The 27,979-nt window shown below is 37.8% G+C and overlaps 1 protein-coding gene across 1 annotated transcript; it reads left to right on the top strand.

The window, feature by feature from the left end:
- Positions 1–2,219: 2,219 nt before the first annotated feature.
- LOC111869437 lies at positions 2,220–26,838 on the top strand. Its single transcript, XM_023860970.2, has 8 exons — positions 2,220–2,262; positions 6,011–7,041; positions 7,790–7,894; positions 11,675–11,812; positions 15,184–15,381; positions 20,410–20,826; positions 22,166–22,320; positions 25,799–26,838. The coding sequence occupies exons 2-8, from the start codon at positions 6,022–6,024 to the stop codon at positions 25,854–25,856; spliced, it is 2,091 nt and encodes a 696-aa protein (XP_023716738.1). The 5' UTR covers positions 2,220–2,262; positions 6,011–6,021; the 3' UTR covers positions 25,857–26,838.
- The last annotated feature ends 1,141 nt before the right edge of the window (positions 26,839–27,979 follow it).

Genomic DNA, 27,979 nt, shown 5'->3' with positions numbered 1-27,979 from the left:
GTGAGTGTGAAGAGTACCATTTTCTGTATTGTAATAGCACATACCTGACCACCCAGCATTACATCCTAGAAGACAGTATTCTTAAAGTAGTATTAAAATTCACACTTGCTGCTGTTAAGTATCCCTGTGTTCAATCAATTAAGCACTAAGCCATGAAGATGTATCAGGGAGCAGAGGAATAGCTCCATACTTAACCTTGGCACTAGAGGGAGATGAGTGGTCAGTTTCATGTCTGGCCCTTTTATTCCCTGATACCATTACAAAGAAGGCTGGATGGGCTCCAGAATTGATCTGGACACTACGGTCAAGAGAAAAAAAATTTGCCTGCCTCTGCAGGGAATCAAACCCTTAGCCTGGTTGCTATACCAACTCAGTTGTCTGGGTTCTTAGTTTGTACTGTGAATGAATTTATATAGAATTACTAGACTGTAATGAAGGGTTTAAATATAAATCCTAATGTAATTCTGAATTTTCTGTACAGTATTATCTCCCTAGTCTAAATGTGCTATATGCAGAGCTCTTGCATATGTGAATGTGTACTACCTATCTAAATACAGAAAGTTGTAAGGTCTACTGTTGAGTAGACAGTATAGCCTGGTTGCTATACCAACTCAGTTGTCTGGGTTCTTAGTTTGTACTGTGAATGAATTTATATAGAATTACTAGACTGTAATGAAGGGTTTAAATATAAATCCTAATGTAAAATGAATTTTCTGTACAGTATTATCTGCCTAGTCTAAATGTGCTACATGCAGAGCTCTTGCATATGTGAATGTGTATTACCTATCTAAATACAGAAAGTTGTAAGGTCTACTGTTGAGTAGCTTGTTCTTAGGACGTGTTTTTATGCTTCAATTTAAGGTATTTTGTGTTGCACTGTACACATACTGGTTGCACATCATAAACGTTCAAATTCATGAAATGCTTCTATCAATATGTACATATATAGGATTGGCTTTGGACAGATTGTGTGTTTTAATTTTGACTAACATTCTCAAAATAATAAATTCCATGCTCCAATTTTTAAAAAAATTTGTATTTACAGTGTAGGCGACATGAACTTTCATTAGACTAACTTCACTCCTTTGTTGACTTTCAAAACTGTCATTATGTTGACACATTTGTTATATAAGTTTCAAAGTTGCAAAAGGCATACACATTTGGAACTTGCAAATCGTAATTGCTACATATTATGCAACAATATTGCGTCAGCTGCTGAATAGGATGAAGCCAAGACAAAATGTCTGGCTGTTTTCTGGCGGTATCCAGTTCGGATCACGTTAACCTCTACTATCTACTTTAAAACACTGTTATCATTATTTTATTATTTACTGATCCTGTACATCACCATACGACTGATACTGAATGATTCCTTTCCTTGGTACATGTATTCTGCGTTCATGGCCATTCCTAGGTTACGAAGGCTCGTATTTTCTATGCAGTCTTGCGTGTAAGTCCATTCATTTAATTATATATGTTGTTTACTTTGTGAATATATATTATTATATTCAGATCTAGCTATAATACGTGTTCACAGCATTCTCAGACTTGAAACCTAGAACTCAATTTCAAAATTTTAAACAATCTGTTATGCACAAAACATTCCAGATGGCAGTGTACGGCAGTGTGCATTAGCCAAAGATCTGCGTAAACATTATAGTTTTCACTATCATTTCATCAATATTGTGGACAAACTGCAGAGTAGACGTAAATAAAAGGAAACACCTGTAAGATTGTTTATCTTATACGGCACTCAGGTTTTAATTGACATGCGCTATTTAGTTATAAATGTTATGAACATTCTAAATTGTTACAAGAGCTCAGATTATTGGGATATCTTTAAAATTACTGTCTTTGATTAAGATGTTCATTTGTTTACAATTTCATCCTATTGGTTGAATTTAAACGTTGGTTGATTTTGTACTACAGGAGTTCCGGCGTGGGAAGCGAATATGATGTAAATGTATGAGAGCTTCAGTTTATTAATATAACTTACGTAATTATTAACGACGAAACGTGTTTATTATTTGAATATGTTAATTGTTTATGCACCGGTTCTGTAATTAATTTTGTCTTGGAAATACTGAAACAATTTTGTGAATATGAAGGTTAGATAATTTGTAATATGGAGGGAACTTCAAACTATTTTGGCTGGTGATCTAACCAGCTCTAGATATATTTCTTCACAATGACGTGACCATGATCAGTTTGAATTTGTGAGGAAGCCGGTACGTTCACGTTTGAATCAGTGTTCGTTCTGCTGTACGTTAAGTAACATTTAAGTCATATTCACATTTTATTCCCACAAAACACGGTTTGTTTCCTAGTATATCGATGTCGAAAAGTGTGTCTGCTTGTTTCTTCGTTCGTTCGTTTGTTCGTTCTTTATACACTTCAACATGTTGCACCTATTACGACCAAGTCTGACATCATGGCAGAGGACTTCGCTGAGGAAGTTTTAAGCACTTGAAAATAACGTTAGCGGCAGCAGGGACCTAAATAAGAAATATCGGTTTCCTTGAATTAGGCTTTACCAATCAGATGTATTTCATTTCCAAAGTCCGGGCGAGAAATATCATTGTTGTGTGGCATCTGCTTTCAGGACTAGGCAGTGTTGAATGTTGAAGGTTTTCCAACATTTTGACAAATCTTGCAGTTACCATTGTCAGGCTTAGTAACTTTGGAGGAGGGGCCGTCAGCATATATATAGCTCCCCCTTTAGGCAGTGTTAGAGGTGAAGCTGTGATTTGGTCAACAAAGGATTTGGATTCAAGCCAATAGAGATCAATCATGTGATTAGTGGAAAGACATGATGGAAGAAGTTTTAGAGATGAGATGAGCTTGAAAAGAAAAATGTATCAGCAACCATGTGACAGTGAAAACAGGCAATGAAAAAATATTTTGGCGACTGGGTGATCCTGAGACGAGGTGGGGATAAAAGAAAGTTTCAATAATGTCATGTTTAGGAAATGATGGAATATCTTTTGTCCCCCACCCCTTCTTTCTCCCTGCATGGATATGAAAGGAAGTTCAGTGAATGTTGGGCAGAGATTGTTCACTGATGGATTTTGGGGGAGAGAAGAGGCAAACCAAGTTTTACTCGTTCTGTATCTTCATGGATGAAGTTATGGGAATGTTCTGTTATTTTGGTGGTTTCCGTAACGTCTGGTATGGTAGGTCTTGATATTGGCTGTGACCTCTGTTTGGTCAAAGTCAAATGGTTCACCTACCGCTGATCATTGGTTCTCCAGTCTAGTGTTTCTGACATGCTCCAAAGTCCTGGTGGCTATGTCTTGCTACGTGATTCAGGGTTCTTGTAAACTCAGAAATTTTTAGTTGGGTTGTCTGCCAATGGCAAACCAGAGGCAGGATGCCATTTTTTAAAAATGAGTTTTGGATTATGTGAATTCATTCCTTCTGCAGCAGCCTTAGATGTGGTCAGTGGTGCTGTGAATGTGTGCTAGGTATGCTGTGTGGTCTATCTTGTTGTTTTTATTGGTGGATCTGGCCCTAGTTGTTCGTCTAGAACAGGGGTCTCCAAACTTTTCGAACCATGGGCCACATTAGGCAATTCAGCACTTTCAACAGGCCGGATAAAATGAGAAATTAATTTCACAGAATTTCATAAACTAAACATAAAGGACATGAGAATAAATTACCGTATATTAATGACAACAGACAGTAGCAGCAAATGCTCATATTTTCATCACAAATTATAATAAAACAATGTGAATGTTGGAACTCTTTTTGCATTCTTAAAATCTGATTAAATTGAGGTTCAAATTTTGAAACGCTAATCACAAGTAGCGACTTTAAATGTTCATCGGATAAATTTGCCCCGTATTTCGACTTGATGTACTTCATCTAGGGAAAAGTTTGTTCACACAGATATTTCGTCCCAAAAATGGAGATAAATTTACAAGCAGATTTCTTTAAATTTGGAAACTGCTCAGAGTTCAGAAATTTATAAAATTTGATCAAATTTCCTTCCTTGTATTTGTCTTTAATATGATAATTTTCCTGAAGTTCAATAATTTCCATTTGAATTTGACTTGGGACATCTGCAGCATCACAGTCAAACAGATTTTGAAACAATCTAATTTCCTGAGCACTGGAATCCAAATCAGCAAGTCGCTTCCAAAATTGTTCTTTCAGACCTGAAATGACTAAATTTGCAAACAAGGAAGGAAATTCTGCTTCACCCTTTTTATGCAACTCTGCACAGTATAGCATTTGAACAAAGTTACAATTTTTCACTTGGCTTTCCAGAAGTATCAACTTTGCTCTGAATGCCTTGATAAGTGCAAATAAATCACAGACTGAGTTATTTTCATCCTGCAAATTTAAATTCACATGGTTCATATGGTTCACCAGATCAGCAAAAAATGCTAATTTCCAAAGTCACTCGGTATCTGATAAAAGTGGTTCCTGATTTTTTTCTCAATAAGAAATATATCAATTTCATTCCTGAGCTGAAAGAAGCGTGAAAGAACCTGTCCACAGCTAAGCCATCGAACTGCAGTATAATATATCAGGTCAATAAGCTCGGGATCACATTTACCAGTACATACTGGAAAATTAGTTCAATTGGCGCATTTCTGCACAATTCTTTCGGGGGGCCGGATAAAATCACATCGCGGGCCATAGTTTGGAGACCCTTGGTCTAGAACCTCAGCAGAGCAACCAAGGCCAGATTTGCCATCAAAAACTGCAAGAGAGACAAAATAGCTTGCTTACTATGCAACCAAGGCACCATTGGGTATATCTCCAGTCTGTTGGAGAAAAGAGGAATTCATATATCCCAGAAACTGTTTAACATTCTGGCATCATGATGAAGATCCACCATGGACAGATAGCTGCCAAATTAAAAATATAGAATTTACAAGATCCCCAGCTCATGTGGCAAGTTGTATATCAGCCTCACAGGCCACCATATATGCACCAGGATTTTGGAATACATCAGGACCACCTGGTCGCCACAATATATTTTCATCATATCTTTCCTTGTTTGCTGAAACATTTATCTTTATCTCTTTTCAAGAGTGCCCAAACTCCAAAATATTTTCCATTACCTCTATTTGCTAGGAGTATACCTGCTTCCTGTTGATTAGCAACCTGCTCCTTTGTTCATCCAATCACATCTTCACCTCTGACACACTGCCTAATGGAAGAGCAATATAAGAGCTGCCAACACCCTGCACCAGTTATTAACCCAGACGATGGCAACTACAAGGTTTGTCAGAGTGCTAGGAAACCTTTGACGTTTGTTGGATTCTAGTCCCCAAAGCCAAAGCTGCATGTTAAGCTCCAGCTGCAAAATCCTAAAGACTATGATGTGTGATACTGTAGGTCAGGCTCATACAGGAGAAAATGTGCAGTGTCTAAATCTATTTATTTTGTAGAGATCAGTTCTGATAACTAAGTAACTAACTAACTTTATAGAGCTGAGCCCTTCTTGAGAAGCCGCCGATTGTGCAGCTACTCAAGAACTTCCCAGCATTTTATGGAACTTGAAGGTTCATTACTGTGTTCACAAGAGCCTTCCACTGGTCCCTATCCTTAGCCAGATCAATCCAGTCCATGCCATACCATCCTCTCTCTCTAAGATCCATTTTAATATTGTCCACCCCCTACGTCTTGGTCTTTCCAGTGGTCTCCTTCCTTCCAGCTTTCCCACCAATATCCTATATGGATTCTTCCTCGCCCCCATTTTTGCTACATGCCCTGCCCATCTCATCCTCCTTGACTTGATCATTGCAATTATACTTGGAGAAGAATACAAGTTATGAAGCTCCTCATTATGCAGTTTTCTCCTGTCAGTTCATCTCTCTTCAGTCCAAATATTCTCCTCAACACCCTGTTCTCAAACACCCTCAATAAGTTCTGATAAAAGATTTGTTACAAATGTTTGTTTCATATATGTGTATATTATGCTGCGCAGATTATCTGGTTACAAAAATAAATTATATATCATCTACTTAAGAATTTATTTTAATGTATTCCATTCTAGGCACAGTGACAATGGCAGGAAGGAGGAGGGCAAATCGTCCAAGGAAGAAACATACAAAAAGGCAGAAAATGCTGAATTTGATGGAAAGAATAAAAAAGAAGGAAAATATGTCTGAAGACTTGGAATCGCCAATAAATGTAAGATGTTCAGAGGCTGACATATTTAATGCAGAATCTTCCCAGTCATCTGATGTGACAACCAGTACTTCAGACAATAATAATAAACAGTTACCTAACATTGATATAATACCAAACACTGAGAGTGAAGGAAAAGAACATATGGAAAAAGTCACACTTACTAACATGAACCCTTTGGAAAACAGGAAAAATGAATTATCATCGGTTAAAAGAGCAAACAAACGAAGTAGAACTTGCAGCCTGAATCGATCTGGAAAGAAAGATGTCAAATGGCCTAAAAGGAATTCATCAACCTCCTGCTTGACATCATGGCTTATTGCAGCAGAGGAGATACTGCTCCCACCTCCAACGACAGAAAATGTACCAAAAGCTAAAAGAAGTCGTGATGAAGTGACTGTATGTTCAGAGGACACTTCTGTTATATGTCAACCTGTTAAAAAAGCTAAGAGTGTTGAAAGTTCTACTGAATCTTTATGCTCATCTGCTCAACAGATAATGGAAACACCACCTGTGTTAATGCCTAGCAACAAGCGAACAAGGCACAATTCAGCCTTGAATAATTCCTTTACAAGTGAAAAGTATTCTGAAACAGAAGATTCACCTCCAGTACTGAGGCCAAAAAAACGTACAAAGAGCATATCAGGAATATTGTCTCAAACAGCAAAAGAGTCATCAGAACTTTTGCCAGATTGCTTATTATCTTCACAGGAAGCAAATTTGTACATGACACCAACTAAATCTGTTACACCTCCTGAAAACAGAGTGACCATACACATTCCTGCAACAAGTCCAGAACACTGTCTTGTGACACCTCAGTTACGATCGAAGGACAATAACGCAAATTTATTTAAGTCATTTTTATCTACGGATGCACAAAACAAGAGCTTACAAAAGGTATGTTGCTCAATATAATTGCAGTTTTTAAATGTACACATGTTCTGCATATTGAATATCAGCTTAAGAAATGTCAGGCTAAGGTAAATTATTTTCCATCTCTTTTACCAGTGATTTTATTGTTTTACACAGTTCATTCTAAACAGGCAACTTGATACTGGTGCAGCCTAATGGAACTTCATTTCTTGATTTCAGTGTACCAGAAGCTAAAGTAAAGAGCTGATTAGTTCGCACTATTCCTTTTTTTCTTTGTGGTTTCCAGTGTGTATTATGTAATATGTCTGATCATAATATCATCTTTTATAGCTGCAGTCATTCATACTCGTAGATGGGCAGCACAACCATTCATTGAGTGTCTATATTTGAATAGAAATGTAAAATACTGATACACAATAAACATGACACAAGATAATTTTTCACCCAGTATTGAGTATCTGTTAATAGATAAATATATTTTAGAAAAGTTACTGCTGTGTCAAATGTCAAAAGATGAACTTCATGTGAAAGTATATTTTAAAAAAGAACAAGTACCAAATGAAGGTGGTTTCATTTCATGTTTGAATGTGTACTTGGAAACTCGAGGGTTTCTTTGTTTGGATTTTCATCTACACATATATAAGTGGTACAGGAGCTTTTCAGGAACTGCACTCATGTTTCTACCAGTAGTGTTCAAGTGAAATAAACTTATTAATATATTTGTCATCTTGCAAATCCCAACTCAAAAGTTAGTTACCTATTCCTTTTACAGATTACCTGGGGTTTGCAACCGTATGGGGAAATTCATTTTCCTACTACCCTGGGTAACTGGGAGTCTACTGTGCTTGTAACCACAACAGATCAACTAGACCCAATGGTAGGAAGAATGATGAGAAATTATGAAACTTGATCTGAGCTTCTATAAGTGAGATCTGAGATTCTTGTAACAGTGATTGAAGATACTATCTTCTGAGATGTGATGCCATGTAATCTGTTAAATTATTACCAATGTTTCAGAAAAAAATATCCTCTGAATGTGGAAGCAGCACATTCCTCCAAAATGTTTGTAATTATCTACCAGACTACGTGGTATCACATCCCAGAAAACAGTAATCTTCATCCCCATAAATATTTAATACGAAACTGTATGGTTTATATCTATTACCTAGCCACATCACACAACTTTTGTACAAACATTACAACAGTAATATTGAGAAGGTTAAGTTCATTGCCCTTAATGTGTCTTAGGCTTTCTATTTAGTCATTGTGCAGTGTAACATATTCCTACCGAAGATTATAATAGCTCTTATTGCCTTATTAGGTGAAGGACATTGTATCTTACAGTAGAGGCATGTGCCTTTGTGGCCTGTAACAGTTTTCTGAAGCACAATTCATTCATTTATTTACAGTTCTACAAAATCCATGGAGGCGTCTGCCTCAGATATAGAACAAGTCAGTAATACAATATGGCATATGAATATACATACATAATCAGATAGTCATCATTGTCAAAATTTTAAATACTCAATACAACAAGACTACTGTACAACAGTACGTTCCATATATCAAAATAACATATAAAGTTACATATATGATCAAGAGATCACCAAGACTCTTAATATAGTCATATAAAATCTAATTTCTTAATATATAATACACCTATATCACAACAGTAATAGTACCTTTTTCCTGTGTATTTTATTCCATAGTCCGTTGAATCCTAGCAATAGGCAACAGCATTTATTTAAATATACATGAGGAATCAATCTTTATTCCAGCAGTAGTACTCTTCAACAGTGTAAAAGGAATTGGTGATAAGAAACTTATTTAACGTCACTTTAAATCCAGGGATGTCGTAAGATAATCGTTTAAGCTCTGGAGGGAGGTGGTTATAAAGTTTGATACCAGAATGCCGTCCACCTTTCTGAAATATCGTTAAGTTTACCACCGGAAGATGCAAGTCATGATTAAATCTGGTATTATTGGTGTGGACATCAGAGTTTGTTATATAGAAATCTCTATTATTGACAACCAGCATAAGTAAGGAAAATATATATTGAGATTGAAGTGGCAGTATATGTAACTCCTTAAATAAATTACGGCACAAGATCACTGTAGGTCGCGGTGCAAGGGCCTAGAAGGCCCACCCCTTATACATCCATACATTCAACAGTTTTCTGAATGTCTCTACGTTGATATTTTTATACTAGTAATCATTTCTTTGCATGTACTGTCTTCACTCCCTCGGAAGCCGGGATCGTGGGTTCGAATCTCACTCATGGCATGGATGTTTGGTGTGCGTTTTTCTGTGTTTGTGTACAGGTAGAGGCCTTGCGACGAGCTGATCACCCGCGCAAGGAGTCCTACCAAATGAATAACTCTGCTACTCTTCAGATATTTCATTTTCAGACATTTATTATGCATAATCTGCAGTAAGTATATATGTTCAATAAATACTGACTTGTGAATAAGTTATACCCAGTGGTGTAACTCACAACTTTTTTTTTTTTTGTTCACTTAGATATCATTTTAATTCTTGTATTGGGGATTCACTCAGGTCTGTCAGGCAGAGTGAGGATGGTGTATCTCTTCAGTCTGTGTGTAGTTTTGCTGTTGTCTAGTAGGTTCACTGCTAGTGCACTTCTCTCCAGATCTAAAATCAAGCAAACAAATTCTTTAGTATGTTAAATTGCAGCTAAAACATTTTGCCAAAATCTAATCCTGTTTAATATAGAACCAAGAATTTGTGTGATATCATTATTTCGAAGAAACAAACACTTTAGTTTGATTTGGTTCATCCTGGCCCTTCACACTAGTAATGTTATAAAATGTTAATCAACTCCATCTAGTGTGACCAGTAAAATGTTTCTTCTTTCTCTCCTTTTTAATCTTTCATCCTTGACATGTTTCAGTCTTAGAGACCATCTTCATCTGCTCTATGTTTCTTATGTGTTCTTTATATCTTGTTGTTAGATTTCTACAGTATAACAACACAGCGCATGACTGTAGTTGTTAAACGATTAGATTTTATATTCATGACATTGTGATGAAATTGTATGTATGTATTGATATTGGCCTCACACATTGTAATAGTAGTTTCTGCCTGTATTGTTATAGCCATCTGAAGATGGTCTCTAAGACTGAAACGTGTCAAGGATGAAAGATTAAAAGGAGAGAAAGAAGAAACATTTTATCGGTCACACTGGACAGAGATGATTAACCTTTATAATAAACACTTTAGTCTCAGTTAAGTCACTTATTGTAATCTGACTCCCATGCCTCAACCTACACTGTTGGCACCATCCACTCCAGCCACTGCTGTGTCAGCCTAAAATCTTATGACGGTTCATTTGTGTTAAATTGTTTTCATTGTCTTTGAAGTTTACTCCTATAAAATATGGTAAAGGTAAAGTTGTTCCTGTGCTTAATTAATTAAGCACTACGTCATGAAGGCATATGGGGGAGTGGATATATAGATCCACATTTACTTGACCTTGATACTAACTGGAGGTGAATGGTCCCCTTTAGCCCTGGGGAAAGAGCCCCCATACCCATTAAATAGGAGGGTGGATGAATCCCAGAGCTAGTCCGGACAACGTGGAGAAGTGAAAATTCTTAACCCTACTGGGCCTCAAACTCTGACCCCTCGGTCGTCCAACCCATAACCAGTCTCTATACCCTATAAAATATGCTTAACTAAAAAGGAGATAGTTTAGCTTTAAATTCTTGAACTTCAATAGTCACTGAAATTCTAGTCCCTGATCAAGAGCCATGTTTCATTATTGGTCTAAAAGGACCTTTGTATGGAAGTCTGACCTTAGGAATAAAGCCAGAGTACTTATTTGCATGTCTAAGATGTGAGATATTAATATTGTGGCATGTAGACCTGTTGCTGGGCAGTTACCATGAGATAAGCAAATGTACAACAGCTGTTATTGAGTAACGGCTTTGCAAACAAACATGTTATCATGGCAGCAATTGAACAAAAACAATGAGGAACGGTGTTTTCTGTGTGGTCTGTGCCGAGATGTTATAAGCAGATCAAGTTGGGAGCTGCAGTTAGTCAGTTGAGTTGAGTGAAGTGAAGAATAGTAGTTGGTTGGTGAATCACTCAGTCTCTCAGTCTAGAGTTGCTGTAGCTGAGACTGTGTACGGTTTGGGGACCCAGAGGAAGGGGAATGTCCACTGTTGGTAGCTGTTACCAGAAGACTTGAGAAGAATTAAGTGTGAGCTCTAGTAAACTTCAAAGTATGTGAATTAGCGAAACAGTTATAATTACTTGTAATCTCGACCACTGGAAAGACCAAGGCATAGGTGGGTGGACAATATTAAAATGGATCTTAGATAGGATGGGATAGTATGGATTGGATTGATCCGGCTCAGGATAGGGACCAGTGGAGGTTAACACGGTAATGAACCTTCGGGTTCCATAAAATGCTGAGAAATCCTTGAGTAGCTGCACAATTGGTGGCTTCTCAAGAAGGGCTCATCTCCATGAGTGAGTGACTGAGTGAATCACAATCTGTAAGAACAAAGTAAATCCAATTACCAATCCAAACCCTGTATATAGTCACTCAATTATGTGGCAGTATGTATTAATAATATTACAGTATTGAGATTTAGTTACAAATATAAAAAAATAAGTTTTTCATTTAAGCTTGATGGAGATGGCAGCAACTCTAATGCCGAAACACTCATCCAGTCTGCACCTTCGTCAGTCATTTTATCTGGGAAAGAAGAACTTGTTAACCAAATCAGCAGCACAGTGATCAGTAGCAGTTCTTCTTCTCTGCAGGTAAAATTTAGATAAAATATCGATGCATTTGCTGCTATTGTCACTGTTTACCACAGATATGCTGTCACAGCGCCAAACATAGTTTGCAACATCTTACTTAAATCTTTGAAATATTTGTTCTTTCTTGCAGTAGATGTTATCCAGTTGCTAAAATATTTTTCATTACTAACTTTGACTGATGGAAATATGTGTCAGTTTTTACTTTAAATTAAACAATAGCGGTGATTGTTTTTTCAGAAGTCTTCTTAGTTATTGTGAAACTATTTTCAGCCCATGAGCATAAAATTATCCAAGTTTAATCTCCTCTTAATTTCCTTGTGAACCAGGTTTTGATTTGTTATTGTTGTTCCCAAATATTTGAACTGTGCCACATTTTCAGAACACCTGTTACCTATTTCTGTTTCTTGATTTTGCCCTGCATTTTGGTGACAAGATAGCAACATATACTTAGTTGTCTTTGTGTTTACTTCTAGACCAGCCTTCTTACTAGCATCAGTTAAAGTCTGTGTGTTTCTCTTTATGGTATTTATATTATCACCCAGTAGATTCACATCATCAGCATAGACCAACAGCTGATGTGTCCCATTTACTTTTAGTCCCACCTAGTTTTCCTGGTCCTTCCTAATGGCATATTCTAATGCGAAGTTGAAAAAGAGTGGCAGTAAAGCATCTCCTTGTTTTAGACCATTCTGGATAGTGAAATTATCAGACAAATGTTTACCTATGCAGACATTACCTTATGTTTCATTTAAACACATTTTAATCAGTCTAACTGGTTTCATGGGTACCCCAAACTCTTCTGAATGTTGTACAATACTTCCAACCTAACTGAATCATAGGCTTCCTTGAATTCTACAAATAGCTGAAGTACTGTCTCATTATACTCCCATTTTTTCTCTAGTATCTGATGAATGCAGAAGATCTGATCAGTAGTCGATCTGTTACATTGGAACCCACACTGATGAACCCCAATAATTTCATCTATGTATGGACTAAACCTTGTGAGATAAATATTGGATAAAATTTTGTATGAAGTTGATAGCAGTCTTATCCCCTGATAATTACTACAGTCAATTTTATCGCCCTTTTTGTGAGCTGGTGCAGTAATATACTTCTTCCACAACAATGGAATATGTCATGCCATCGCTATGCAACAGAGGAACATTTCTTTTTACGTGGTACATACCGAGATGTTATATGCAGGACAGGTTAGGAGCCATGAGTCAGATAACCTCTGGGGTTCAGTCATTGAGAACTGTTGCTATGAGAAGCTGGTAGCTGAGGCTCTTTTCTGGAGGAAAAGTGACTGGAACATGAGGCTGAGCACTCAGCTCCATCTTCTTCTGAGGTTGAGAATGGTGGATTTATATTTCCAACCCCACATCTTTGTGGCATGGTGCTTAATTAATTAAGCATAAAGACAGTTTTACACACACACACACACACACATAGGCGAGTCAAATGAAAACCTTAAATATTTTTTTGAGTATTTATTGTGCACAAGTGGTAAAAAGCTGTATCACTTTTCAACATAATCTCCCCCATGCTCATTGCAAGTCCTCCAGTGCTTAAAAAGTGCATGAATTCCTTTAGAAAAAAATTCTTTTGGTAGCCCGCGCAACCACTCATGCACCATGTGGCGTACCCTCCATCAGAACAGAACGTCTTTCCTCCCATTGCTTCTTTGAGTGGTCCAAACATATGGAAATCACTTGGGGCAAGGTCTGGGGAGTATGCCAGATGAGGAAGACACTCAAAATGCAGGTCATTGATTGTCGCAACTGTTGTATGGGCAGTATGGGGCCTTGCATTGTCATGTTGCAAAAGGATACCTGTGGACAGCAATCCACATCACTTTGATTTGATGGAAGGCCAAAGATGATATTTTAGGAGATCTGAGTATGATGCACTGGTGACAGTGGTCTCTCTAGGCATGTAATGCTCCAAGATGACACCTTTTTTGTCCCAAAAGAGAGCATAACCTTCCCTGCTGATGGTTGTGTTGAAAACTTATTCAGTTTTGGAGATGAGGAATGGCGACATTCCTTGCTCGCTCTCTTCGTTTCCAGTTGGCGGAAGTGAACCCAGGTTTCGTCCCCAGTAACGATTCTTGCAAGGAAATCATCACCTTCTCGTTCAAAGCGCCACAGAGGTTCTTCACAAGCATCAATACATCGGTCTTTCAATTCAGGAGTCAGCTGCCGTGGCACCCATCTTGCAGACACTTTGTGAAACTGTGCACAATGTGGTGTGCTGAACCATGACTAATGTTTAAACTTGCTGCAATTTCATTCAATGTCTCTCGGCGGTTTTCCCTCACTATGGCTTCAACTGCTGCAGTGTTCTCCGGAGTCACAACTTGATGTGCTTGACCCGGACGAGGAGCATCTTCCACTGAACTTCCTACTCCATTCGTACACTTGCTGCTGTGACAAACATGCATCACCATACTGAAACTTCATTCTTCAATAAATTTCAATAGGTTTCACACCTTCACTACACAATAACCGAATAACAGAATGCTGTTCTTCCCTGGTGCAAGTCTCAAGTGGGGCAGTCATCTTATACCGGTGCTGTGACAGTGTTCGTGCATCTGCACTATGCTGCAACCTACAGGCCATTCTGCATGCTGTTTGTAGCACGCTTACCAACTTACAGGATAATGGCGCGAAATTTCGATTTTTTATTACAAATTTAAGGTATTCATTTGAGTCACACACACAGATATTCTAGTTTGAATAAATGTATAATTTTTTATATGACCATTTGTGAAATTAAGGCCAGTGTGGATTATGTTGGCAAGCATGGTATAATTTTGTAAATATTAATCAGTTTATGTGATCACATGTTATTCTTCAGGTGACTGCAGCCAATTCTGTTTGAAATGATCACCATCTGCTTCCATTTTGTTTTATTCGTATTTTATTAACATGATGTGATGACTGGACTTGTTCACATTTCTGTTTGTGACATTTTGTTTTATCAGATGCTTAGGTTCTGAAATTGTTTCCTTCCATGTCATATTGGCTATTGCTGAGAATCCTTTTTATTTAAATTTGTCTTTATTTTTTAAATCACTTGGTTTCTTAGCCATATCTATATACTTACTTACTTACTTACTTACTCATGGAGCTGAGCCCTTCTTGAGGAACCACCAATTCTGCCGCTACTCAAGAATTTCCCAGCATTTTATGGAACCCAAAGGTTCATTACCGTGTTCACAAGAGCCCTCCACTGGTCCCTATCTTGAGCCAGATTTGTCCAATCCATACCATCCCATCCTAGTCATATCTATATACAGAAATGAAATATGCTAATGTTATGGTGGATTGTTTCTTCATCCCTATATAGCATTCTTCTTTTATTGAAAGGTGATTGATCATCGCAAGGAATCTTTGGCTTACATTCAATCATCCATGTGGAGAGTGCTGTCCCTGAGCCTTTTGGGTTCTGAGAAACGTGTTCAATGGCCAACCTTTGTCTCCCTTTCCAAATTACTGGAGCTATGGATGTCAATCTGCTCAAAGATAGTCTGCTGGCTTGAACTGACAATGAAATGTATTAGGAAGGTAAGTTCTGTGGCCATTGAAAACCTTGTATCGTATAATTGTGGAAAATGTTTATGCCATGGGACTCAGTCTATCTCTTCCCAGTAGTTCAGAATATTCTGCAACTGCAAGAAGTTAACATTGCAGAATCTCACATTCTTATTTAGTGCCACAAAGTGGTGTAATGGGGGCATGTGGTAGCATAGTTGGTTGAGGGGCTATGCTACAAGCCGGAAGGTCGTGGGTTCAAGACCCGATGAGGTCATTGTATTATTTCAGTTGACCTAATCCTTCCAGCCACACTAGGCCCTGGGGTTTACTCAGCCTCTAACAGAAATGAGTACCAGGAATTAATTTAATAATTTTCCTGGGGAGTAAAGCGCGGCCGGTGCATAAGGCTGACAACTTTACCGCCATCTTTGAGCCGATTATCTAGATAATGTGGGACCCTCAATGTCTCACAACCCTATGGGCCTTCACGGCCTGGTACAGGGATAGCTTTACTTACAGTGGTGTAATACAGATGTCATGTATCTGCCTTCCTGTCATTCAACATTATGTCCACCTGTAATTTTGTATGCATCTGAATTCTTAATTGGTCATGAACTTAACGTTTAATTGACTGATTTTAAAGGTTCAAAGAGCAGACCATTTGTCAGTTTATGTTGTGACATGTCTGACTGTTGCTGGGCAATGGGAGATGGAACGAGTTACCATGAAGACAGACCCTTGATAAGTGGTTGGTTGCCAAGTTATGCAACAGTAAGGAAAGCGGTGTTTTTCTGTGCCATACTGAGTAGAGCTGAAGTGAGCCGAGCCAAAGCACGCTGGTTGCTACGCAGCAATAAACAACTCTTGGCAGCGTTGCCCAGCAACAGTGAAGCGATGTGGGTTTTCCACTGTCCGACTGAGGGTTTATAAGTGAGACTGGAATGCATAAGGAGTGAGTTGAAATGTAGCAGTCACCGAACCCAGTTAGTACTTGGAGCATTCAAGTCAGTGGAAGTCTCGCAGTCGCCGAGTTCAGTTGTAGTGAGTGAATCGTGAACGTGAAGAAGACATCATAAATCGGATGAAGTATAGCTGTCATGGAAGAAGAAGAACCGAACGTGTGATAAGAAGAGTTTCATTCATGAGTGAGTGATCTGTCAGACAACAGGTCCACACTCTTCCAAAACAGTTCCTCCACTTGATGCGATCTAGAGCTTTCTCCTTCAAGTGAGAATATCCTCTTCTGTTCCCAAGGTCATCCAGCATCTTCTTACGTCTTCTGGTCACTTCTATCCTCCCCTCTATCTTTCCTTCAATAACTTCTTTTAGAGGGCAGTTACTGCATAAGATATGACCAATCCGATTAGCCTTCCATTTTCTTATTTCATGTAGGATATTCCTAAGAAGAGTTTATATGTGATAATCAGTGATAGTTGGTGATAACTGAGAAGGTATTGGGAGTGTGTAATTCAGTGACACTTGTATAGCTCCCGCGTTGTAAATACGTGAAGACTACTGAAGAGATTATTGTGTGGGGTTTGTAAATTGTCTAAACCCGCAACATTGTTATAAGTATTTGTAGTTACGACTTATAGGTTGTTAAATAAACCAATTAACAATCAAAACTGCGTCTTCAGTAGCAAAACATGTTACAATATGGATACAAATGAAGAAAGCTGCTGTCACTGAGTAACTGAATTAATAATATTGACATCTTGTTCTAAAATTTTATGAAATATGATTTTTATCCCTGATTAGTATTTAGGATCCTCAAATTTTTATGACCTTTTTTTTATTTTGATAAAATTCTAAGTAGATGCTTTTGTACTTCTTAAATACCTGACCCTAGTTCTAAATATTGTAATGTATGTAAGACAGCGGGCAGGGGAATGCCTGCAAGATTTTTCCACGGCCGTTGAATAGCTTGCCCACCGTGCATACTCCACTCTGCCCAAGGACCACATAAGGAGATAAACAAGGAAAGCATTTGCTGACAGGGTAGTAGACCATGGAATAAAAGTTGCACTGCCGATAGGAGGGGATAAAATGGTAAACGAGGCCCTCAGACAGGCACTTGATCTACAAGCCATACTCTGGTCAGCCAGAGGAACAGACCTGGGGGAATCGTGGAGCACGCAAGGAATTTGCTGCCGCCAGCAGAAAGATAACCAGCCATGTAGGAGGGGCACGGCACAAAGGAAACTTCATCAGGTTGTGTCAAACAGTGTTGAACAGAAAACCCGGAAAGGATGAAAGAAGGAGAAGAGACACTAGAAAGGCCCAGAATGCAAAATGGGAATAAAGGACCCTGGCACAAGACAGCAACTGCATTTTAAGATCAAAAGTACATCAGAGGAGTTCGACAGGAAGGCTTTTGGACTGGCGTTCATGAAGCGAGCGGCCAGGATTTCCAGCAGGTTGCGGCAAATCAGGTACTGGACAGTATGGAGGGATTGCCCCCCCACCAAATCGGAAGAACCTGTTAATAGTGTTGGCACAAGAAGAGCCAGATTTGTGGGAGCACTGGCTGATCTAGGTAATTTTACCCCCACCGGTTGGAAAAAGGAAGAAATACTATGAAACAAATGGTGATACACCTGAACCTACTGGCACCTTAGCAGTGAGCCTCTCGTGGTGAGCGGCCTTAAGGAGGGAACAGTGGTAGTGCTTGGAGAATGAACACCGAGGGAGGAGGAAAAAATCCGAATAAGAGGAAGGAAGGTGAGACATCACAAGCCAAGACCACAGAAAGAAGGAACGGTAATACACCGCTGGACTATTCAGGATGTCCAGCCTTAAGGAGGGAGCAGTGTAACGTGAATACCCATTGCCAGGCCACAGCTCCATAAACATGAGCCAACATGCAACAATAGAAGGACATCTCTAGGCCATGCCTGAAATATGCGCACGCAACAATAGGGGAAGCTGTGTTTTCTTTGTGTCTGCAGTGATGTCACATAACAGTAGGTAGTGGTTATGTAAAATGTGTGATCTTTTTGTTTGCACAACTGGTGCATGCACTGTGACATCACACAGGAGCACGTAGCATCACGTGACATGTGTTTTCTGTTAGTTGTGTCTGTGCTGCATCTTCATAAGTGAGCATATTCCAAATAAGCAGGCAGTGAGTAAGTCAGTGAGTAGTAAGCGGCTGGAGTATAGTGGTAAGCAGGAGGAATACAGCAAGCAAGTAGTAAGCTTGGAGAGTACAGAAGAGTACAAGAAGTCAGCCTGTGAAGATTTAACTTTATGTGTGCTGCAGCACAGTGATATTGAGAGTGTGTGATTTAGTGAGACTTTTATAGTGCCTCTTGTCTAAATCCCTGAAGGCTGGTGCAGATAGACTGAAGAGATTAGTGTGAAGTGCTTTGTAGTGTGAAAATAAGCAATAGTGTAATAATTAATTGTAGTAACGACCTATAAGTGGTCTTTAGTCACTGATACATGTGACATTATTTAAGTTACCTTGTATATTAGATTTCACCTCCCCCCGTTATTTCCTTGAGGTTATAAATTGAGAATGTCTTATACTCGATGTGTCTGGCTGTCTTTCTCTTACAATTTCCGTCTCCTGACTCCTTATTGGGTTTAGATGAATTTTATATGGCAGTCTTACTGAAATTTATTGACTTGTGGGAATCACCCACAGTGAATCGAGAGCTAGCCAATCACAGGCTAGGAAGCAGCCAATGATAAGCAATGGCTGGGTAAACAGTCGTTGCTTGGTTAAACCTAGTTGCACTGAATCGAGCACTAGCCAATCACATGCCATGACCCAGCCGTTGCTTAGCATTGGCTGGTTCCTAGCCTGTGAGTAGCTAGCTCTTAATTCACTGTGGGTGGTTCCCATACACTAAATAATATTTGAAGCTTTAGTGATCATTTAATATAACTGAATAAATATTAAGTAAATAAATGTTAGTTAATGTTGTAATTTGATGGAAGTTACCAAATTATATTGAATCCTAATGCATACAATGGTACACAAACTGATGTGAAAATATTTTATTGATCATTTAGGACTGACATGTTATGTTGCGAAACAAGACCTCAAGGAGTGTATTCTTGTGACGTCACTTTATTACTCAACGCCATAACTACAGTTCAGCGTAACCATAACACAAAATGTTGAACAAGCTCCTTTCGTATTAACAACTCTCACTATACTGTAGAACTGCTCTGCTCTCGAACTGTCAAACTGTAACTGTGAACTTCCAAGTCCAAGTCATATGGTGACTGACAGTCAGCCAGCCAGTAAGTCTTGGTGTCAAGCCCTGTCTGGGGTTCATGACCAGATATTTATTACTCTGACAGTTACGGTCTTGTTATTGCGGGGCGCCCTCTCTGACGAGAGGACGGGTCTGTCTTTTGTATATGCTGCTGGCCCTTGCCAGCACAGTCTTCCTTGGGTCCAAGTCCCTTGGGACTCGTGACCATATTTTACTATCTCAGATCTGAGACTTCCCTTTTTGTCGCCTCCTACGACTTGCAGGGTCACGATGGAGGTATTCTAGCCCACCTCCACACCTATAGAAAACATGTGACTGTCCGTATTGTTGCAGGTTTTGCCTAGGACCAGTTGTTTACTCAGCCGTTGCTAGGCAGCAAATTGTTTCTAGCTTTCACTTGGCTAGCACCCAATCCTCTGTTGTTGTAGACCTTACATAACAACAACTGTTTACTCATTACTAAGCAATAGTACCTGAGCTGTCACTGTAACATTTCCAGGGTAATGTCACTGGCAACGCATGCGTTATCGCGTCATGCTGAGTCCACGATTCTCAACATGTTACTTGAAAGCATTATGTTAAGTTTTCTGTTATCTTATTAAATTTAAATTAAATTGAAAATGTTTTGAAGAAGAGTTATACATCTTAATTATGCAAATATTTATTGCTCACACTTCTCCCATAGGTCATCAGACAAAGTCTGAGCCCACATTCTTTCAGCCTATTTCCAAAAAGCTGAACATTGTGTGTAACACTTGTGTAGTACATGTTTTATAATTCATCAATTTATTAAACATTCTTACAGTTTGGTTATGAATTTACTGTGCAGGGTTACACATCAGTGTTATGTTATATGTCAAGAAGAGACCAGTTTGGGAAGGAATCATGCTGTACCTGCCAAATGCACAATGCAAAACTAGAACAGCGTCTTAGTGCAGTGGAGAAGGAGGTTGTGAAGTTGAAGGAACTTTTATCTACTAAAATTATTATTGACAAATCCAATGCTGAATTACTGACATTAAAGAACACATCAATATTACCACCTCCATGTTATTTTCCACCACCACCACCGCCGCCACCACCACCACCACCGCCACTGCCACCTGTTCCTGGTCAGGGAATGGCCACATTGAAAACTATAAAAAAGGCAGGAACATCACTGTCCACCAAACAGATGTCACGTTTGGCCATTACTGTAGAAGACATACGCAAAGTTCAACTCAAGAAAACACCATCTGCTGTACGTGTAAGTATTGCATCCAATAAACTTGTAGTTAATATTGTGACATGTTGGCCCATTGCTAGGGAATAACTCACTAAACAAACACACAACAAATATGCAGCCAACAATAGAGGACGTCTGTGCTAGGCAACGGACGTGTTTTCTATGGGTCCATCTTGAGACTATAAGTAGTACAGGACAGAACCTATTCAGGATCAGAATGGAGCAAATCCTTGGTAGTCTAGGAAAAAGTGTTCAACTGAAGATTTATTGTGAGTTCTCATAATCTATTGTGATTAAGAGTGATTGTAAAGGAGTGATCAATAAATCCAGTTATCCAGTCCAAACCCATTTATTAGTCACACCCATAAATACGTGACAGTATGTTAAACTGCAAACATTTTATTCAGAGTGTATTAGAATTAAGTGGGGATAAACTAAACAAGGGCATGAAAGTGCACAACATGTCAAATACGTATAGGAATGTGTTTTCATTAACTCTACAGTAGTAGGCACTGCCTTGAACAAAGAAAACATATATAAAGATTACTGCCTTCTGGGATATTACACTGTAGCCTGGTAGATTGTTCCTGACATACCTAGGAAACACAGGTAATGATCTAGGAGACTTCTCGGTGCCACATCACAGAAGACAGTATCTTCATAGCCACTATCCTGAGAATCTGAAACCTTTAAATGTACACAACCTAGGCTTAAGCAATAAACAGGACTTTGAATGACATTTCATGAACTCTATTATATAAGTAGCCCTTACCTTATTTTATTATCAAAACTTATACTGCGCTTGAAATTTCAAATTTTGGCTAGGGAAACAATTAGGGAATTCTTATCTTGTACTTGGATATTTTTGTGAAATGTAATATTGCAACTTCCTAATAGAGTCAGAGCGCAAACTTATATTTTTGGGCCATATTGAATATGGTAATTGCTGGATTCAACAAATTGAACAAAATTTTCGTTTTCATACATCACTACCAGAAATGTCTTTTGAGACACTTAGTTAATGTAAAATGTTTGACATCACCATAAAGGAAGATTAATTTGTATACTGGTTAATTACAGATTGTGTATTATTGGAAATATTTAAAATGTTAATTGTCACTGTAGCTGATATTAATCTTTTACCAGATTACTTTGGCAAAAGCTTTGTGACTGAATTTTTTAATTATAACGTTTTCTCAAATACCTATATATTCTCATATTAAAGTAGAGCTTTTATGCTAATTAAAGTGCTGTGGCCAACACAGGCATTATCTGCGTCACTTCAGTTAATTACATAATGTGTACATGTAATTGGCTTCTTCCTTCTCTAACACTGATGTAAAACCTCTAATTATTCTAGGGAGAATGTCGTACTCCAGCTGTAACTTTCAGAGGGCCTGTGGTATCACTGGAAATGCTACGTTCCGTTAAACTTCGCTCCAGTCAGTCAAGATGCATAAGTAACGAAAGGAATAAAAATAAAGGAACAGCCAAGTTTCCCTTCAGTTCACCTAGGTGAGACCACTACAGTTCATGATCTGGACAGAATTCAAAAAGCTTACTTCCCTAATGCATGGACTTCAGTTATATAAATCGTATATTGTTAATGTTATATTTTGGCAATATAGGCTTACAATGCAAAAATATAATACGTGGGTTAGTATACTATGCTCATTTATTGATGATCATATATCAAATTCTACTCCTGTCTGAATCTGTTTCTTGCAATTACAAATATGTTGTTGCGTGCTGAGTGTATAACGTGACAAATAACTTCACGCCTTATTTGATATAGCAAATTTGTAGAACACTCACTCTCACAGTGACACAGTTTACAATCTCACAATTACTGCCATCGGCAGTATCACAATTATCACATCAAATCTTCCAACCATACATTCAGGTCTTCTTCCTGTGACTGCTGCTATATTTCAACTGACTCCTTAAGTCAAAGTCAAAGTAATATTGCGACTGACGATCAGACAGTCAGTAAGTCTTGGTATCAAGCACCCTCCTGGGGCTCATGACCAGATATTTATTACTCCTCGACAGTTACGGTCTTGTTTCTGTGGGGCACCCTCTCTGGCGAGAGGATGGGTCTGTCTTTTGTATATGTTGCTGGCCCTTGCCAGCGCAGTGTTTCTCGGTCCTAGCACCTTGGGACTTGCGACCATCTGACTCCTTAGACAGTGTAGTTCTCTTATAAACCCTCAGCCAGACAATGGGAAAATGCCTCCCTTCCTTGTTGCCTAGTCGCCATGTTTACAGGTGTTGCTGGCAACGCTGTCGAGAGTTGTTTAATGCTTCATAGCAACTGCGGTATCCCTTGGTAACAATACACTCACTCTTCTGCCAAGTCACAATGGGGGAGGGGGACGCCCACCGAGCATCGCGTACTGGTGGAAGGAGTTCACGTGACCCCCACTTCCCATTGTACCATCCATGTCATAATATTATAGGTTATTAGTAGTATAATTATTTTATTTTAGAAGGAAAAACTGCTTACTTAAGTACAGACTCTTTTTATGTTAAATTTGTCAGATATACTCAGAAATTTTCACACTGTCACATGTTTGTAACTGTTGACATATAAGCATTATTTCATGTTATTGCATGAAGTGATTACTCTGTGGCTTCTGGTAGGAAAAGGATTTGTTAGGCACTGCCTACTCTTAGTGATAAGTAACTATAATCAGCTGTCTGACTGTCCTTGCTTCCCAGTCTTCCTCTCTTCCTTCATTGTCTTGTTCATGAAGTGTTCTTCCTAGTCCCTCAACACTCCTTAGCAGTAGACAGATTGGAAGTGGGCTTAAACTCAGACCAATCAGGTATACTTCTTTATATAGCCTCATGGGGGACTGCTGGATTGCAAATGTTCCCAACAGTACCTTGACCTGTGTGCTTATGCTGTTGCTGGGATACACATTTACCTTGAAGGTGCCCAGTAATGGATATCTCATGGCACTTGTGCAGTTCCAGGATACCAATCCTGTCTCATCCATTAAGCTGAAGGTTAAATGAAAAGTTTTGTGTGGTCACCATACTTTAGATTTTAACCCCCACCAAAAAAACTTAGCAAAACTGCTTATTTTTTAAGCTTTGTTACCATACATCATTGAAGGTCTATATTGAATGGCCCTAACATTGCTACCACCTAATAGATGATTATGTTCTTGCTACTGATTATAAGAAATTACAGAATTTGAGTCTTCAAGGAATGAATTCTGTTGTGTTATCCTATATAAATTCTTCATTTTGTTTCCATCTCAACACAACAACTATCAGAATCATATTCACATTTTTCTGTGTATAATGAGTTTATTGGTCTTAATAGTACGACAGAGTGCTACATGTTTCAGCTTATAAAGCCGTCATCAGGCAGTACGCATTAACAAATATTTTCAAACTATCCTAGATATAGAACACAAAGGCCCGATACTTGACACTTATAAGAGATTTCACATATACAAAATCAGAAAACAGAACATACAATTAAATGACAATTTCACTGAAACATATATCCCAATATACAATGTAGTAATAACCACCTACCAAAACATAGGAAATGGAAAACAGCAACCAGACTAATCCATCTTCACCTATGCATACCCCCACTACAGTATAATCCTCCTACAGCCTCTTTCCCTCCACTAACAAGTCAGCAACTTATTGCATACTAAGAAATACAGTTGAAACCTAACACACAACTAAGCCAGACGCGGAAACGTGATAAGTGGAGGAACCCATACAAATAGTAAGTAGATAATAATAGACTATATAACTTAAATATAAGTAATCATGCAATAAATCAAATATAACCAACCAATATTAGAATCTAATCAGACAGCAACAATGAACAGAAGAGAAAATGAAATGTTTATTATATTCTAAACAATATATTAACTATTACATAAGAAAACCAGACCATGGGAAAACATAGAATAAAACATTACAGAACATTGCAACAACCGATTCCAAACAGTGCAGCTGCTTCATAAAGAAATCAAATAGGAGCAGGAATAAAACACGCCTGCCCATTATCAAACATTAACAACATTTGAAGATAATTATATACAAGTTTTATAATGCTATAATTACGCTAATAGACACCAACATAAATGGTATATGCAACGATATTTGGACACGACAAGTACCATAAATATAATGAACAACAGTTTTTATTCACTGTCTAAATGTTTTAATACACCATAAAAATGCATTACATTTTATGACTTTGAATTTTTTTTTTTATTATTATTATATATACATTAATGTACATCTCTAAGCATTCAATTGAATGTAGAACCTTCATTCCAATTTTAATGCATTTTATAAATCTTGTACTAATTCAGATGAAAGTTGAATGTATTAACCGAATCAAAGTCATTTACATTAGTGCACTAACTTTGCTGACAAGCAGCAGTTGCTCAGTCGGTATAGTTCGCTTGCAGACTCAAGCCACGGAGTTTGTTTTTGTTTTATAGTTATTATATAGTAATTATGCATTCATATAAAGTGCAATGTATACTGCCTGCTGATGGCCTTATAAGCCTAAACATGTAGCACATTGTCATACTATTAAGACCAGTATACCCACTATACACAGTGAAACGTGAATGTGGTTCTGATAGTAGTTGTGTTGAGATGGAAACAAAACCAAGAATTTATACAAAATTTGAGGTTCAAGTCACCTCTGGTGGCATAGTATTCATACCAAATTTTCTTGTAATTGTTCACTCGATTGAAAATTTGAAAGCTGATACACCCAGGGAACATGGTTATTTCACAAGACTATCTCAAAGAATGTAGTGACAGGAAGATGCAGCTAAAGCTCTGGATTATATTAAATGTTTAAATGAGGCTTGTTCTGTGAAGAAGTTTAAGAATTTAAAGGCTCTTTGAAACATACTGTCACGTGTTTCCTAGGTATCGCAGCAAGAAATTTGTGCTAATAATTATTTATTCTGTTTCCATCTTGTGTGTGTTTTTATAGACATGTGGAGACATTCTCTCGTGTCCTGCAGAATGGAGACACCAATGTGAAAATGTAACACTGTACTCTAAAGGAAAGTGGGTCTCGTCCAAGTGATAAGATGGCAGCATCAACTCCTTAATCACAGAATCATTTCACAATAATGTGACTGCAACCATTCCATGCCATAAAAAGTGACAAAGTTTACAGCTGCAAGTAATGAAGCACAAAATATCTCAGCTGATTTTGACCAGATATGTAAGGATATAAGAATACCTCTTGGGTGCAATTTGTTTTTTATGACTTTACTTGAAGAAAATTTCTGAGCTGATATGTGAAATTTGTTTGTATGAAGCAATATATTGTCTTTTCTTATTAGGGGAGTGGTTTTTAACTTAGAGATAGGAATGAGTTTTTTGATTTGTGTTAGCAGAATTATCATTTTCAAAAACTGACAATGATAATATTTAATACTTTTTTTCATGTCAACTTAGCTTTCATAACCATCATTAAGAATTAAAATGTAATATTACAAAACATCTAAAATAAAGCCATGAATGCTTCAAGTCAGGGCAGTTGCTTAGCACTCTATGTAGAATGACTTTTACTAAATAAGTAATCTGTACAGAATGCTATAAGCACAATAAATGTTTGGAAGTGACATGAAATGAGTTTTATGGTCATTTATGATGAGGCATTCATGATGGTTTCATAAGACTTTCTTACTCAGCAGTTTGCATAATTGCATTATATTATTCTAAACTCTAATGTTGGATGCTGCAAGACTGACAAACAGTTGTTCCAGTATTTCATTACTGTTATTTCTGAAGGGAGGGGGGTACATTTCTTTCATTCTTCATTCTGATGCCCTTAGTCTGTTAATACATTTAATTTTTAGTATATGTTCATTACAATACAAGAATTATGCAACCTGCCTGTTGTATGAATGTCTAATGGATACATAAGCTACTTGAGAAAACATTACTATCCATGGTTTATGCTAACCGTCTTACAGTGTATACAGTTTTTCACCTTATTCTTCACTTCCACACTACATGTTTCAGCACTAATGTGCCATCCTCAGGTGTCTTTATGCACGTTAAAACTATTGTACTGCATGCCATGATGTCTTCATTCTAAAATGACTAAAATCTGTATTTGTCATATATGTCGATGAATTCTAAATAATAAAACTTTTCAGGATTCATCCTACGTCGCGCTCAAACACGCGAATTACGCCAGTCCTCTTTTATGTGAGCATTCTTCCTACATACATTTGTGTATTGTGTTCTGTGTTGTGTTTTGCTCCTGTTACTGCATGCGTTGTACTGCTGGATATGTGTGTTTGTGCTATCTTCATTTTGGTTGTGTTATGAAGACAGCACACACACACACACACACACACACACATATCCATCAGTACAACGCATGCAGTAACAGGAGCAAAACACAACACAGAACACAATACACAAATGTATGTAGGAAGAATGCTCACATAAAAGAGGACTGGCGTAATTCGCGTGTTTGAGCGCGACGTAGGATGAATCCTGAAAAGTTTTATTATTTAGAATTCATCGACATATATGACAAATACAGATTTTAGTCATTTTAGAATGAAGACATCATGGCATGCAGTACAATAGTTTTAACGTGCATAAAGACACCTGAGGATGGCACATTAGTGCTGAAACATGTAGTGTGGAAGTGAAGAATAAGGTGAAAAACTGTATACACTGTAAGACGGTTAGCATAAACCATGGACGTGAATCAGTGTAACAGAACGCTAAAATATAACATTTAAAACATTACTACATATAGTATATTCTGTGATGACTGATGAATAAACAGAGTAAATGAAAATTGTTGTGCTCATATGCAAGTTTGAACATAGACATCACTGCATTGTAAAGGGTTTAGTACCTTGAATGCTCAATGCACAGTGTGACTGGAAATATTTAACATGTTTTATGGATATTTAATTTGAAAATTTACATTTCAGGGATAATCTCCAGATAATGGAAGATACTATGTGACACCATTAAAAGAGGTGATATGTGAATTCTGTGATATTGAATGTCTGTTGTTAGGGATGTATTTAATTTCAAAATATTATAATTAGCTTGAAGATAATGAATCTGTGCGATTATTAAAATTAAACAGATTAGCAAATTTCTGTAAGACTTTCACAGTTTATAATGTTTC

Source organism: Cryptotermes secundus, unplaced genomic scaffold, assembly GCF_002891405.2.
Source record: "Cryptotermes secundus unplaced genomic scaffold, Csec_1.0 scaffold813, whole genome shotgun sequence".
Lineage (NCBI taxonomy): Eukaryota > Metazoa > Arthropoda > Insecta > Blattodea > Kalotermitidae > Cryptotermes > Cryptotermes secundus.
The sequence above is the reverse complement of the archived record's forward strand: the minus strand, read 5'-3'. Positions and strand labels throughout refer to the sequence as shown.